Source organism: Tinamus guttatus, unplaced genomic scaffold (genome assembly GCF_059628265.1).
Source record: "Tinamus guttatus ecotype Peru unplaced genomic scaffold, ASM5962826v1 Tinamus_guttatus_pri_ptg000364l, whole genome shotgun sequence".
Taxonomy (NCBI): Eukaryota; Metazoa; Chordata; class Aves; order Tinamiformes; family Tinamidae; genus Tinamus; species Tinamus guttatus.
The window spans coordinates 3,941,072-3,957,327 of NW_028288898.1; the positions used below are offsets into that span (position 1 = coordinate 3,941,072).

Here is a 16,256-nt window from a genome sequence, read left to right on the forward strand (position 1 = left end):
GAAAGAGATGGAATAAAATTCTGTGAATATCACTCTTTAAATGCAACTGTAAATATGAAATACCTTATTCTGTTACAGAATGGTCTTGAAGAAAGGCAATAAAACAACAAAAAGGATTTATTTTGCTCCACCAAAAATTCCAGTACAAAACAAACAAAACACATTCAAGTTTTCAGTCAGCCTAACATTAAATTGCACCTAACATTAAACTGAATTGCACCTAACATTAAATTGAAATGCAGAAGCATTTCATAGGAGTTAGCACAGACACTCTCTTCATGGGCTGCATACATCCCATCCTGCACTGTTTATCATCACCTTCCAGGAGTATCAAAACACAAATTTGCATGAACTTGCATCAAGCTATTCAAGGAGTTTGGACAATTTTAAAAGGGAACACTGAAGCTCCATGTTCTCATAAAAGAACAATCCTGTCTTTTAGACAAGGTCTTAAATGCAATAATTCTTAGGAAAACAACTTTTACATCCTCTGAAGCACTTGTTATTTCTGTTTGAGCTATTTTCCTCTCCACATTCCCAGGAAAAACTTTACCGGTTCAGGGACATGAAGGGGTTTCTTTTTACCTGCATCCTTGCCAGTAATTAAAATTTTTAAGGCCATGTTTAGATTTAATTCAAGCCATTCAAACTGCCATTAACTCAAGCAGCGTGGGGCATTGATTTAATAAGCCACCACTGCACAAGTCACACAAATAATTCTTCAGGAATTACTTGTCATGTAATCACACAAGGAGAGTGCATGTGTGCAGAGACCTAGAAAGGATTTCCTTCTCTCTGGGCAGGACAGTATCTAATCCCAGTACTCACTTATGTTATGTGCAATGCAAGACCAACTGGCATGTTGGCTAAATGAACAGTCAGCCTGCATATGTACTTACTCTGCTGAACAGAATGAGAAAAGCTCAACAGTTTTCTAAATTTGGAAAAAAAAAATCATTTCCTCCCATTGAGAAGCTTTCAATCCAAGAATTTCCATCTTACAAGGATACTGTTTTGCTACAAGCATTGCTTACCTGTGATGAAGTCCTCTGAGTTTACAGCTTTCAGTCAGCATCATTGTCACCTGCACCTCTGAGGCCTGATCTAAGAAAAAAATAAGATAAAAATAAAGGAACTGTAGATACAATTCCAGAAATAAACCAATGTAATAGCTTAAATTTGGTCCAGATTTGCAAGTCAGCTCAGGTGACTTGAGCACAAACAGACTTTTCCTACTTTTCTAAAATGAATTCTGAAAACCCAAGCGAGTAAGCCAAGGTCTGAGGCATCTTTCTGTTTAAACACACAGGGTGAAGGTGAAGAGAAAAACCAAAACAAGGCAAAAGCCTCCGCTCTGGGTGACAGCAGCCACGAGCTGCCTGCCCTACAGAGCGCAGGCCCCATCCTACACAGCAGCTTGGGGCTCCTGGACGAGGGCTACATGCCACACGCTTCCCAAACCAGAGAAGTGCAGGGACCAGCGTAGCTGCTGCCCCACACCTACAGGCTGCTGCCGTCTACTTCCTCATTAAGGGAGACCACTGTTTTCTAGATTTGGTCATTTATTAGTGTCTGCTTGAGAAATTTGACTTTTGGTAACCTTAAATACACTTGTGGTTTTCCCCCCGACCCTTCAAGAAAAGGTCCAGCGATAATGAAGCATTATGAAAGTTGCTTGATCACATTATATGCATTATTTTCAGCCTTTGTCAAGGTATATCTAGAAGAGCTTAAACTGATATAAGATGGTGCAGTCACAGTCCCACCCTCTTCATAGCTGGACCTCCTTCAGTCCCTCCTTTGTGCTAGGGCCAGCACTCACATCTAGGCAACAAGTTGGTACAGGAAAGAGAATCCCCCAAAATCATGGCTTTTCCTCGCTGCATTAGCATGAATTTGCATCCAACATTTTACTGCCCAGGAAGGGAGAGTGAGGGAGAAGTGAAAGGGAGAGGAAACGGATAGGCACAAGGGAGGGAAAGAAAGCATGAGAGAGACCATGACCTCCCCCTCATGGCAATACCGAGCTATGAGACAGCTTCTAACTGCAAGACCCAAATTCCCCTTCCTTTAGCTTTCCAGGTTAGCTAGGTTCAATCCATCGAAGCGAAAGTAGCTTCAGGCACGACACAACTCTCTAAAAAGGGTCTGTTAAGAAGGAAAACAGGTAACTTGAGGAGCAATGAGCCAGGAAACACCAGCTGGAGCATCACTGCCTAGACCCAGCGTAGGCCGGAAAGACTCAGACCAACAGAGACGCTCTGGAGAAGAGTCCAGCTCTGAAGGTACCAGCAGATTAACACCCAAGCACTTTGAAGTGGAAAACCCCATGCAAAGGAGCTGGGTTTCCAAGGCGCGCGACCAAATTAAACCCAACCAGCTACATTAAGATGCAGTTCATAGAATCATAGGTTTAGTAATCATCATTACCAGGTTTATGTTTAAAGCTGATGCGCTTGGCTGTATCAACTGGCTTACATTTATACTCTCTGGCACTCTGCTTACTCAACTGGCTTGAGTTTAATTAGAGTATTGCAAGGTGGGTCTTATGAGAGCTCCGAATCAGAGCCTAGAACTGTCTTATAATCTACAGGACAAGTTACCCTGGTTCAGACAACAAAACCATCCACCTTCTTGGGATAATGTTGGTGGAGAGCAGGTTTCCTGTCAGTGTCTTTCCCTCTCCACCACAGTTTGTTTTGCAGGAGGCCGCTGTTCCACTTCATTGTTTTCTTCCAGCTCAGACATTATGTTTTAGCAGCTGAGCACCCAAAGGATGATTGACTCCTACTCAAGTATATACGGAAATCTAAATCTTATCTTGTAAAACAGTTCCAGCATCCGCATTGTGTTTTCCTATCAGTATTATTTCCTCGTTTTCTGCGTGGAAAAAGGAAAACTTAAGACACACCAACAAATTCAAGACTTTCAGAGCAAAACAATAGCAGCACAAGGCTCGTCCTCCTGTTACTTACGAGGAACTACACAACCCAACTACTGTGGTTTTGTAGTAGATAAAACTCAAAAATGGAACATAAATTATCACTTGAAAAGCCTGAGTGATTCTACTCAATAGGAGGAAAAAAAAAGCTTCCTCCACAAAACACCTTACGAGAATAGCAATAAAATGAACCCTTAATTGCAAGATTAAGGTTTGGCAACATTTTAAGAGTACATTAAACTCTTAAAAAAAAAAAAAATCAAATTCAAGACATAAAGACTTCTGAACAACCAACAGGTAGAACTGCAAAGACTAGGACAAAAGGTCCTTTTGGTAGTGAGAGGTTTCACTGTATAAGGTGTTAACACGTGCTCAACCTGATGATCCTGCATAGGAAATGCAGCTTTCTGTGAAGTCCAACAGCCAGAAGCGCTGTGGAAAACACAATTCTAGCAAATCTAGTCTGGCAAGACACTTGCCAAGATATATGAAGGTGAAACCTACAGATGCTGGCTTCCTGCAGGGCCAAAATGCAGTTCTTCAGCCATTTATCAAATCTCGAAGTATTACATGTAACCACACACTCAGTCTCCCATATGCTGGATTTATGAAGAGAAATCTATAGTTAAGACAAAAGATTTAAGGGCCAATGGTAATTCTCTAAGTCCAATTAGGACCAAAAGTGCCTCAAATCCAGAAATTGCTGGGAAAAAAATAAATATATAAAAATAACCATCAGGCCTAACAAGAGTCTCTCTTCCTCTACACCTTGAATTACCTCCTGGAGGTGAAGGGCAGCAATTTCTTGAATATTGCAGTGGGTTACCCCATTACCTGGATGGCTTTTAATAACAACACTTTGGGTCAAATTGCAAAATCCAGAGTAAGAATCAAAACTTCAGATCGTAGCATGGTCATCAAAATAAATTGCTTGAGACAGAGAAAGCAGATTAGATAAGAGACTCCCATGGGCTTCAAGAGTCAAACAGGCTATTCCAGAGCCTACTATGCACCGTAGCACACAGCAATAAGCACCTCTGCAAACACTAACTCAGGAATGTCAAAGGCTTTCTAGGAAGAAGTCCCATAATGGCAACATTTAAGGAGGAGATGTTTTACCTGAACCTGTTTTCAGCTTTGGAGCACGAGTAACACCATATTCCTGTGTGAACTTCCTCTTGTCTCAACGCAAGCTTGCCCAGCAGTTTTTCCCCAGCATCAGAACCTTTACAGGATCCCTTTTCTACGCGGCTGCCTGTTCCCACAAGGCTTGCAGTGCTTTTACCTTTGAAGTTTGAGGGTTTGCTACGTGGTGCAAAGTCACAGACCAGGGAGAAAAGCCCAGGCAGTGATCCTGGACTGTGTTTCCATATGAAACAAGACTAAGCAGTTCAATCCCTGACTGTAGCACAAGAGCTACGCTAGATATTCAGCTTCAGATTACAGACACTCCCAGCATCAACAGGTTCTTTGTAATTGCTGCCCCTGCTTGAATCACAGTCTCGAACATTTCATTTCTAATGCCATTAGCAGGCTTTTTTTTTTTTTTTTTTTTTAAAAGAACTTTTCTTCGATAGGAGAATGAAGAGCTTAAATGAATACACTCAGTCATGAGCTGATCTGCTTCTTCCAGCAGCAAAAGGAAGTACATACGCAAAAGCATTTACACCTTAAAGCTTCAAGAGATCATAGGACAAGTGATGAGTTACTGCAGAAGCCACCAGCATGAGATGAACCTACCCAAGTGAGGAGAAGACCTTCCAGCTCTTTGGGAGCTCTACTGCACGTGCACATCTCGACAGCTACAGCAACATTCATGTACTGGCTGTGCCCTCAAGTATCAGCATCTACCCAAAGTAGCTGTGCGTCCTGCAGGATCCATACATGCCCACGTGTCCAGACATGCACATGCACACAACAAGGAAACCAGGTCACAAGATAGACACAGTGATTTATTCTCACTAAAATTTCAGACAAGAGTTCTGCTCCAATGTTATAATTGAGACTATTTTTATTGAAATCTTTTTTTCCATACTGCAACCACACAGTTGAAGTTACCTCCTAAAGCAAAGCAATTGGGAGTTTCAGAAAGGTAAAACCTATTTTTTCGCCTCTGCAGCAACTGCTGTAAATCTCTCTGGATTGAATCTGATACTTTCAGCAAAAGTAATTCAACATGATAATGCTAAAATAGCGATTCTGTTTTTATTACGCTGTAAACACACACAAAACTCAGCCTTAGAAAAGGGCTGAGCAAGTTTTGGGGATAGTGCTATATCTCTGCATAGTAACAATACCAGAATCCAAGCAGCAGAGCAAAAAAAAATTGCCACAGTGCAAAGGTTCTTCATTCAGCAATTCATTCGACTTAATAAAAAGCTGAAATTAAAAAAATGCAAAGTGGCACAACTGATTTCAAGTCACAGTGTCTATCTACTGCTTGAGAAGGGTGACTGCCAATAAAACAGAAATACACGTAGTGGCCATAACTGCATGAAAATGGAAGTGTACTCGAGATGGAACAGCAGACGTGTGTTCTGCAGAAGCACATGGAATAGCAAGTCTTTACACTAAGGAGTGCAAGTACCATCTGACAGACGTCAGACATCAGAGCTGTACAGAATACATCTATAGAGGAAAGACTTCTTATTTGAAGCTTTTGTCATGTATTTTCTTCAGAAGGAGAAGCACCTAACTCAAATCTGCTCCTTGCTTTCCCCTGCTTGGCATGATCTGGATCTTCTCTCCTGCGCCTCCTCGGTCCAGTGTTGATGCACAGAACTTGTCCACCAAGCCTCCTCAGTACCCGAGACAACAAAACCCTTATGATTCATCTTGAGGGCGCCGACACTAACAGCAGAACTTTGATACAAGATTTATTTTACTGCCTTAACAGATCACTTCGATAAAGCAGGGAACAGAAGATGGAAGTATATTTGCCCTAAACAAATAATCAGACACCCTCTCTTGATGACTACACAGAAAAGACCTCCCAGGACACTTTCTGATGCGGAATACCCACTGCAATGGTTCAAAAATGATTTAGGGATTGGATGGAAACATTTTCCCCTTTCCAGGAATGGGGCAATGATGAATCTCAGACTTCACATGTGCAGGGTTTCCTCACATCTACGAAACATTGCAGCCCTGTTTCAACTCATAAAAAAAGCCTTTTTTAGAAGTCTTTTTTTCAGAGTTAGTAAAACGAGGAACTCCTATGAGTTAAGCCTTCATCATCCACACTACTGACGTTACTTCCAGTGTTTTTCCATGGGTGGGCTGTTTTCAAAGACTCTTGTACATAAGGAAAGTTATTTTAAGTGGCTAGAAAATGAAATGGAAGCAGCCAGATCATCTTAAACAGTACTATTGGCTGTTTTTAATAAAAATGTACCTTGGCTAGTATGCGGCTCCATGAGTCAGGGTTCTCCAAAATTAAAATTCACTGCGTGTGTTCCTGTATGTTCCTGGAATATTACAATCCCATTTGTTCTGCAATGAATTTTCTCCTTTGCAGGAAAAATGCCACTAAACAATATGCTCCTGCACATCAAAATAGAAAATTGCGTGTGCTCTTCCTTTTTGCAGGTAATGTGTAAAGATTCAAAAATAAAAATTGCTTCATGTAGCTCTCTAGATCAGTCAGTCACTGGCAAGAGATGCAATTCTGTCTCTGAAAGCCATGGCAACTGAAACACTTCGCAAAGGTTGGAAGTTTCCTATCAGGAAGGGAAAATCAAGCATTACAACTGCCCCAAACAATCCTGCCGGGGAGCGAGAAGCACAATGAACAAGCCAAGTGCCAAACTAAGTCTCTCATCTTTCTCACAAACAGCCTATTCAGGTTCAGGAGCTACAGATTCCAGTATTAAAAGAAAGGGAGTTCCTAGATATGGTCTGAACGCGTGTTCTTGTTCTTACCAGTACAGATACACAGAGCTTTGATCTTCATGATTGTCTTTTTAAAGAAAGAATGAAGAGGAATTATCCATCAAGAAATTTGAACCTGAAAGAGCTGAAACTTTCATGATGATCAAGATGAAGAATCTAGAAAAGGTCGAAACAAGTGAGATTATTTGCCCAGGGCATAAAATCTTTGTACTCAGAAGACTACTAGTTTCCAGATATGCCACCTTGATATCCTTTTTGTTTAAAGCTTTCCTGGTCTACAGACCAGTCACAAAACATCCATATACACATATTAAAGATTAAGGCATTCAGATGCATTTTCTTAGATCTCAGATGATACAGCACAAAAGATGACACTTGTAATTTTGAATTAACGTCTTTAATGAACAAGCACATGGGGAGTTTCATCACCATCCATGGCCTATTGCAAATTACTTCTGGAGGGCACTATAGCTAAACAAAATAATGGAGTGGAAAATAATTCAATGACTTAAATAGTCCTAGTGAAAGACTCTAGACACTGAAGATACCAGTTCTCAAAGATAAATTCTGCAATGTACAAGAAACTAATAATGATGAACAAGGCAAGCTCATATCTGTTAGTTTCTTACTCTGATGTTGCTTCATGAAGATCGAACTGGGGTTTTGGAAGTCTGACCTACTGGACGGAACCCAGCTTGAGAAAGCAGGGAATGCAACGCATTCCTGGAAACTACTTTGCACACTCTCCAACTGGCCTCTCATCGAGCACTCTCCTGGTTCATCTTAAAGCTTAACACCTCACCAGAATACTGGAAAACAGCTGGGAACAAGGAAGAGGGAAAGGCAGCCACAGGTTTTGCTATAATCAGCCTAGTATCTCTACTTGTTGATCCTGCTGGTAAGAAAGTCCTAACCCCAGGGAGGGACGGGAAGGACAGGAAAAGCAGGCAGACTGACAGAGCTGCAAACACACTTCCTCTCCAAGGGGGAAACAGCCACGGATATAACCACCATCAGATCAGCACATCAGCCACAGCAGCCATTTTCTCCTGGATGTGCCATGAATAAACTGACAGCACAGTGTCCTCTGTCTAAATTATCTGAAAGGTGATGTTAACAACTGCGAAAGGAACACCAGAAAGAAAGGATTTGTTATGCACACAAAGGAGAGTCCAGATAGAGCAATGGGATTGGGAAATCCTACGAGCATGCCGTGACGTTCACGGCATTTCTCACCTTCAAAGCTTTTCCTTCTTCAACAGTATCTCCTGAGATACTGTCTCAGTATCAGAGATCTCCAAAATCCAATATAAAAGAACTGCCTCAGAGAAAACCTGTAGTCTTATATATACTGCTTGTTGTACATCACTGTCTTTGACTTGTCCAGCAGATAATCATTTAATTTTGTGACAATTTTGCATTAAAAACTAGCATCTAGCAACCAAAACCACTTGTATGCTCATATAATGCTGCTCGTATCAGAGGTGAAAGGTTATGGCCAGTGACATGGTAGACAACTACACCAAGCATGGTCACACCTAGCCAAATTTTCCATAGATTAAAGGCTTTTATCAATTAAGACAAAAAATTAAAGGAATTGTAAAATAATATATCAATGACAAAAATAACCAATGAAGAAATCGCCGCACAAGGAACGTAATAGGACTGCTGTAACACAAGCATAAACAAACTGCTGGAGGACACTTATGTTGAGGGCAGAGGATGAACTCCAGGTAGTCCGTAGGATACATGCAATAGTTTTCACCTACACTTACCTTATTTGCGATTTCTTAAGATCTACCCATTATGATTTAAATGACTTGGAGAACATATTTTTTTTCAGAAACAAACAGGTATGTTTGTGAAGACTTAGAAGACTTGATAGGCAAGGGAATACAAGACTCGGGAGTTGAAAGCAGTGGTTGAGAATACACAGGATTTTCTTCCACACAAGTTCTCTATTGCGTCTAACTGATGGCAGCACCTAAATTGCTTTTGCTTCCTAAATAGGGAAAAAGTAGAAAAAAGCAGAAGTAGAAAGCAGTTTGGTTTTTCTGTTTGTTTGCTGGAGGACAGGGGAAGATTAAAGGCGTATTCCTCAGAGTGCACCACAGTACAAACCACTGAGTGCAAAATAAAAGACTCCTTTGTGCAATCATACCTTTAACAGTTTTGACAAAAACTTGTTTCTCTTTACTGGGGTCTTTCTCCTCTATTAGAATTCCATGAAAAATGCGCCCAAATGTGCCTATGAAGAGAACACACAATTACTTAGTATTAGGTAGTTATAAGACATTGACAAAGTTAACAGAATTTATAAGAAAGTATTACCTTAAAATGCATTAAAATGCATTTTTATTAGCCAAGGCAGAAAGTTAGGAATAAAGATAAAATGTGAAGTCCTGAATGGCCTATTAAACCAGCAAAACTCTCGCAATAAAAAACCCAACCACTTCTGAATTCACCTTCTGCCGGAGAACTTCATGCCGTAAATGCACAAATGCTTCAGTAATAGAGAAAATAAAAAGACATAGGAATTATTCAAATTCCTCAGTTATTCAATTATTGCATTATTTAAACGTTTTACCTTAGCTGGGAGTTTGTTCAATCTGCCTTCAAACTTTTCCACACCTAAGTGTTAATTTATTGCTAGAATAAAGCAGCACCACTGAACAGCTGGAATGAAAAGAATTTCAGCACTGAAACATTCAGAATTGATCTTTTACAGCTCTGAGGACAGCAATGCCTTTGTGTCATGCTTTTATTAAAATAGAAAAGCTATTTTCCAGCTAGATCATGCTTCTTTAACGATCTCTTTATTTCCCTCCAAAAAAGCCCTTGCTGAAAACGCTCAAGGGACATAACAGTACCCAAATATCACGGGACCAGCGTGCGTCATCCTCACACAGTCTGTTCTTATGTTATAACCCTTTCTCCTCCCTACCAATTTGCCTCATTTAATCAGGCCAAACGGTCTTTGATGAGGATTGTCTTACTCTGGCTGTACATTTTCAGCACAAAGTGTGGTTTTCCTTAATTCCTAAACACCTAACAGGAGACAAAGCAACGTTTCTATCACCTACCATGGAATTGCAAGAGAAACTGGAGATAGAGATCTTTGAATTCTGATCTGATTAAGAGGTAGTTTATTTAAGGAAACTGTAGGTAATCATGTTTTGCAGTATTTACTCTTTTTCTGCTAAAGAAAACCTTCCTACCTTGGCTCTTAAGAACACCACAACAAAAAAGTGCTTTAAATACCCATTTCTAACATGCAGCAATTTGGAAAAAGGCCAACAAAGTGAAGACAGCTTGATACCAGGACATGTCATTTTACAAAATGTTATCTACTTATTTTTAAACACTGGAATCGAAGAGAATAGAGGAAGCATGCCAAAGCAATTATGACTAGAAAATAATTTTCACGCAATGCAGTATCTAAATATAGTATGACTGTAAAACAGCACGCCTGTATGGCCCATGGTTTTTATTTTTTTAAAATGGTGTAGTGAAAGGCAGCTCTGCTAAGGCACGAACGTATTGTTAGTATGCCAGAATACCTGCAGATGGCATCGTGCCTCATCCTCCTGTTGGCTTCTTAATGATTATGTTGCTTTAATTCCATATTGAGCACCTAAGCCATTTTTCTGCTTCACCAGAAAATGGCAAAAGGCTGACCTACTGTCCTCACATCCTCCACGTACTGAAGACTTTCACTAGAAACCACTTTTACTCATCTCTGGACACCTACATTTTGCCTTACATCCATCAGAATGCAACTCCAATGCAGGTTCAAAAAAATCATGAAGTCCCTCAGGACACACAGCCGTATTTGAAGAGCAGGTGGCTAAGACTTCATGCCACCAACAGGAGAAAAATTCAGGCACATGAGCATAAAAGACCTAGATTTCTCTCTTCCCTCACACTCTCTCTGTGCCTGATCTGTGTGTTTTCCAACCACAGTCAAGACCAGAGCCTCTTAAATAATTACTAAGGGGTTCAAATACATTCAATTATTGATGATATTTGAAGTTTTCAGCAGTCAGCATCAGCAAGAACCACATAATACCATACACAACACTTCCAAAACAAACTTTAACAAAGAATCAAGTAATCCCTGTTTTTTTTTTTTCCTCCTACATGAGGGTTGTTGAATTTGCATCTTTCAATTAAATTTCCAACCCGGAAGTTGCTAAATGGACACTGAACTAGTTTAGGTCCCTATTTTTTTTAGTTTAAGTGGAGCCTTTCCATTGAAAATTAAGAAAATTAATTAGTTGCTACTTAGTCCTATAACCAATCAGCTCATTCTTTAGCCTCTAACACTTGCTTTCAGTAAGGACCGGATTATCAAGACAAACAAGCTGAATTATTTACTTTTCACAATCAGTCACTTCCCTCTAATGAACTCTGAAAACTGCTTCCCCCAAATGTAAGCACCTTTCATCTTTCACTCCTTGAACATAGATAACAATTAGAATCATCTTCTATGATGAATTTCCACAATTCACAAAATTCAGCTGTAAAAGATAGTGTATTTACAATGTCACGTAGCTGTGCTGTACTCAACAAGTGCCCGAGTCCTGTAAATACCTTCTTGGAGCACATCCTTCAGCGTTATCCTCTCCCTGGAGATGGCTATGTCCTTCACTTTGGCTTTCGCCTCCAGCAGAGTGACACTTTTGAGGTCATTCTTCTCGATTCGTAACGTAGGGTAACCTGAGGAGCCAGCAGAGCCAAACAAACCAATATAAATACCAATAAAAATACGAAGGGACTGCAAGCACATTGCTTCCCCCCCAGCACCACCTACAGGTGTGAAGACACATAAGCAGCATGCACTGGAAGAGGAGCAGGTATAATATCAAACAAGCAAAATAGAGAGAAATCACATGAATAATCTGGAAAAAATGCACCCAGGGAATTTTATATAGCATCATGCAATCAAGTCTGCTTATTAACACAAGGTAAATGAATCTCTGCATTGCATGTTGCAGCTGGCCAACACAACCCAGCAGTTTTATCAATATCAAGGAAATAAAGCTCATGGTCAGTGACCGTCTCAAGACTTTGCAGCATGAAGAAAATGCTTTCACCATGCCCCGTGAGAGGAAGAGAGGAGCCAAGACTATCTGTGCCCTCCTCTGGGCAGGCAGAAACCAAATGCTTTACACAAATAGACTAGTTTTGGCTCTGTTCAGCTCCCTGAATTAGCTTGCAACTCAGCTGTGTTAGTGATAGCACCAGAGAAAAGATAAAACTTCATGGTCAGTCCAACATCAGAAGAAATTAAGCAGAGAGACTGCACACCAAGTGTCAAATCAAATCCTCCTGCTTGATTTCAAATCCTTAACATAAGATATTCTCACTCCTAGACCCTTCAGCTTCCCTAGCTCAAATCACCAGATTTCTATACTGCATGGAATATCCTTTGCTTTAGAGGAATCAGAGAAGTTGAAGATTTTAAAATAACTTTAGTAATTATCAGAATTAATTCTCCACTTTATAGCACAGCTGGTATCAGTTGCTAGATCTGTCCACTATCGTATAAACTACTGCCCTTTTACCCTTTCTTTTGCTACATGGATCTTCTATATGCTATGTATATAGCATGGATTTTGCTATAGGGATCCTTCCACTTGCTGTTATGTCTTCCAACTCTACACCTTCCTCTAGCACTGCATAAGCAGCTTCTTCCCAGCATTAACACCACAGATGCTTCACAAATACTGATGAACTCCTTCCATTAGGCCAATCTAGGTACATATGGAAAAAACATTCTACATTAACTCAGACCAGGCAAGCTGCTTAGAGCCAAGAGGTTATTTAGGCTCTTCTGTTTTCCTCAAGATTAAAATGAGTGCAACTTGATCCAGCAACTCGTTGCAAGGGTCTGTAACCAGATTAACACTTACTGGTTACCGGCGTCGCGTTGTTTGGTGTGTCAGCTCTCAAGTACTGCGTCGTCTGCGTGGAAGGCTGGGATAAGCCTTGGGAGCTGCTGCTGTCACTAATGCTGTTTCAAAACAAAAAACACCACAAAAATGACTGTTTAAATCTCAAAATCTCAAGATTAGCACATCAAAATTAAACACATTATCCACACTATCATTTGAAAGGATGACATCTTTTTAAAGACTCTCTCACATAGCAATCTGTATTTCAGGCAATTCCAAAACATTAGCACTTCTGTACTTTGACTCCCTCGTATATCTGTTTCCCAGACTGCACTCTTTCAGGAAGCTTCCCCAGGTTTGAGGGGGGGAAAAAAGTGCCAAAGCATTTATTCCAAGAACCTGCTTGTTGTATTAGGAACAGAACCGACGAAAGAAGGCTTTCATGCATTTGCTTCTCAGTACCAACATCCCACTGAGAATAAGCACTGATTTTGAAAGAAGCATCTGAGCCAAACAGAAAGACAGAGACTCCTCACACATGCTGAATCCTCCAAGGATACACAATTCTGGAGCCTCCTGAGCTCTTATCACAGAATGGTTGAGGTTGGAAAGGACCTCTAGAGATCATCTAGTCCAACCCCTGCTCCAGCAGGGACACCCAGGGCAGGGGCACAGGGTGGCATCCAGGCAGGTTTGCAAGATCTCCAGAGAAGGAGCCTCCACAGCCTCTGGGCAGCCTGTGCCAGGGCTCTGGCACCCTCACAGTAAAGAAGCTCTTCCTCATATGGAGATGAAACTTTTTTAAAAAAATATTATTCCATTCATTTGTATAGCCTCTCCTTGTACTTACGTAAACCTCTGGCACCTATAATACCCTGCAAAGCTTAACTATACTTTGATTAAAACCATCTTCTCTTGCTTGTTTTGGGCACACCAGCTGCTAGTTGTGTTGGATGCCTTATGGTTCTTGCACTGGAACAAACTCCAAGCAGCTGTTCCCTAGGTCACTATTGCAAATGCTTGTTCATCCCACGCTGCTGTACTTTAAGCTCTCTCTTCTATGGACCAAAGTGCTCTTTATCCTACCCCCACGGCACTAGCATTTACATGGACGCCTAACTACCCTAATATCAGGTTCCCAATTAACAACAGTCAGTCAAAAACATCATTTTACACAATAAATTACTTCTACCCTTATGCAGGCAAACTTACTGTTTGTCTACAGTGTATTTCACTTGTCTTGTTTCTTGAAAGGTCACCCTGCAATTCAACCTTCAATTCCATTACCCTAATCTGCCTGCCTTGCTATTCTCCTATATTTTTCAGACCACTTGAATCTACAAGAGGAAAAAAAAAAAAAAAAAAAGAATTAGTTCCACATTTCACCATCTTCTTGGCCTAGGATCCCGAGTTATTCTGGGCAGGAGGTTTAAAGTCACCATTGGCAGTCTAGCTACTTCATCTTGGCTTCCACTGGAGTTTTTGAATGAGTCTTCTCAGCGGCCGGCAGCTTCTTCCTGCTCACTTTGATGGTGTCACTTCACCTTCAAAGCCACATCAGTCCAATTCATTCTCCAAGGAGAAAGAACCAGGGCACAGTCATCTCCTGAGCAGGACAAATGCAGATGCCAAACTCATATGTAGCTCTTCTGCTATGGTTTTTGAGGACCCCTTTGGTAATCTGATCACCTATTAGCCCTACAGATTCCCTGGCTGGCTTCCTGTTGGCAGCAAGTTTGGGTGGGAAGAAAGAAAAATAATTTCATTTTTACATGCCTTTTACAGGTTTGAAAACCATTTTTTTTTGATCTGCTTCATTCTGCTTTTGCCTCATTTTGACTAGTTTTACTCTCAACTTCAGCTTCTCACAGGAAGTTTCTTTGTCCTAAGTGGCATCCATCATCTTGCCGTTCAGCACTGCCAGCTTTCTCCAGCACTTCAAGCACCCTTGGTAGGGAGCACACAGGCATTTCCCTGAACTTCAACAAAGGTCTTAAACAGCCTCTATGCAGACTGTAGCCTCAGCTGTTTTTAGTTTCCATGTAGCAAGCTTCCACCTTTTGAAGTAATTCTGCTTTCTGATACCAATAGCACCAGCAGGGAGGCTTTTAGCTCTTGGTGCTCCTAGAGGTCGTTAATCCCAATCATATTATCTCTGATTCAGAGCCCTCAGACAGTGACATTTTAAGCCAGAAGTTTGGTATTCAAAACAAATACAGAAGTAGTTTCTTCTCTCATGGTTCCTTGAAGCTGCCATTGATTACATATTCTAGTCTCAGTGTTACATAGCAGCATAGTGCTGAATCTATGAAGCTACCACCTACTTCTCAGCCAAGCATGGAAACTTCAGGCATCCAGGTCTCTGTTGGGTCTTGCGTCCAGTTTAGGGATCATTTGGCAAACTGCAGCTGTGGCGTTTCTGATCTTCAGGCCCATTTTGCCTCTGTTGGTGCCTTCATTATGATGCTGGTGCATTGCAGCTCTTCCCAAGGAGCCCATCCAAGGCTTGGTGAGGCACCTTCAAGCTCAACAAGCAAACCATCATGTGCTCCTTTAAAAATATCAAATCCCCATATTGACATCCACCTCATAGAGGAGAGCCACTTTTTCAGCTTTTTAGACTGTAGCTTAAGGCCAAAGTGAAGTAAAAATCAAAAAATGCAGAAAGGTAAAAATTAGCCCCCTGTAAGAGTTGGTAAAAGATTTCAGTGTACTCATATCTACCAAGTCTTCCTTCAGTGTTGACAATCTCCTGCAGATCTCACTCTATCCAGCTTTCCCACTGGGCGTCCTCCAGGCAATTATTCCTGCAAAATCCCAGTAGCCACAGGCCTCCCACCCAACAGTCGGCACAGCACCTGCAGCTGCTGCCTCTGGAGCAGAGCACTCAGCAACTCTGCACACCCAGCGATCCATACAATTTGCTTAACACCATGAGCACGACTGCCAGAGATGAGGGAGACCTTCGGGACTCAATCTGGAGAAGTCCACCAAGAGCAACACATTTGAACAGCCTGAACACATACCTGTCGTCCAGCTCGATCCTCTTCATGCTGTGCAGGTGCAAGACTGCCAGTATTATTGCCACCAGGAATATAACAGCACAGCACACCCCTACGCTGATATAAAACACGCGGGTAGAGGTGGTGGGAGCTGCATTTACGGGATCAACTGAAATAAAAAGTGAAAAGTTACTGAGCCTTTCTCAAAAAAAATAAAAGCAACAAACTATGTTCTACTGGTCCACACGGATGGATGTGACAGGAGGGCAGTGCTGCTGTCCCCAGTATCAACACCAGCAACAAGACTGTGGTACCCAGAAAGCAGCAGGGAGTCATCATCACAGGGAAAGCATCGTGGCTCCTGCTGCAGCAAAGCAGGGCAGGGACAGCAAACCACTCAATGTCTCTATTTACTGGGACAGAAGGAAAGTTTCTACTGAATGGAAGAAAAAAGCTGGCCAGGAGCCTCCCAAAATGGCCTTGCAGTGTCAGAGACACCCTATACTCTCCAAATCCACACAACCT

At 41.3% G+C, this 16,256-nt stretch overlaps 1 protein-coding gene across 1 annotated transcript in view; it reads right to left on the reverse strand.

Annotated features, from left to right (window-relative positions):
- Window positions 1-16,256, reverse strand: part of RYK (receptor like tyrosine kinase) — a 40,782-nt gene that overhangs the window by 10,805 nt on the left and 13,721 nt on the right. Inside the window, exons 6-10 of the mRNA XM_088530176.1 lie at window positions 15,756-15,900; window positions 12,748-12,848; window positions 11,426-11,551; window positions 8,994-9,080; window positions 1,035-1,104 (exon numbers count right to left, since the gene is read on the reverse strand). Of these exons, the coding sequence (XP_088386302.1) occupies window positions 1,035-1,104; window positions 8,994-9,080; window positions 11,426-11,551; window positions 12,748-12,848; window positions 15,756-15,900 (529 nt within the window). The remainder of the gene's footprint in view (window positions 1-1,034; window positions 1,105-8,993; window positions 9,081-11,425; window positions 11,552-12,747; window positions 12,849-15,755; window positions 15,901-16,256) is intronic.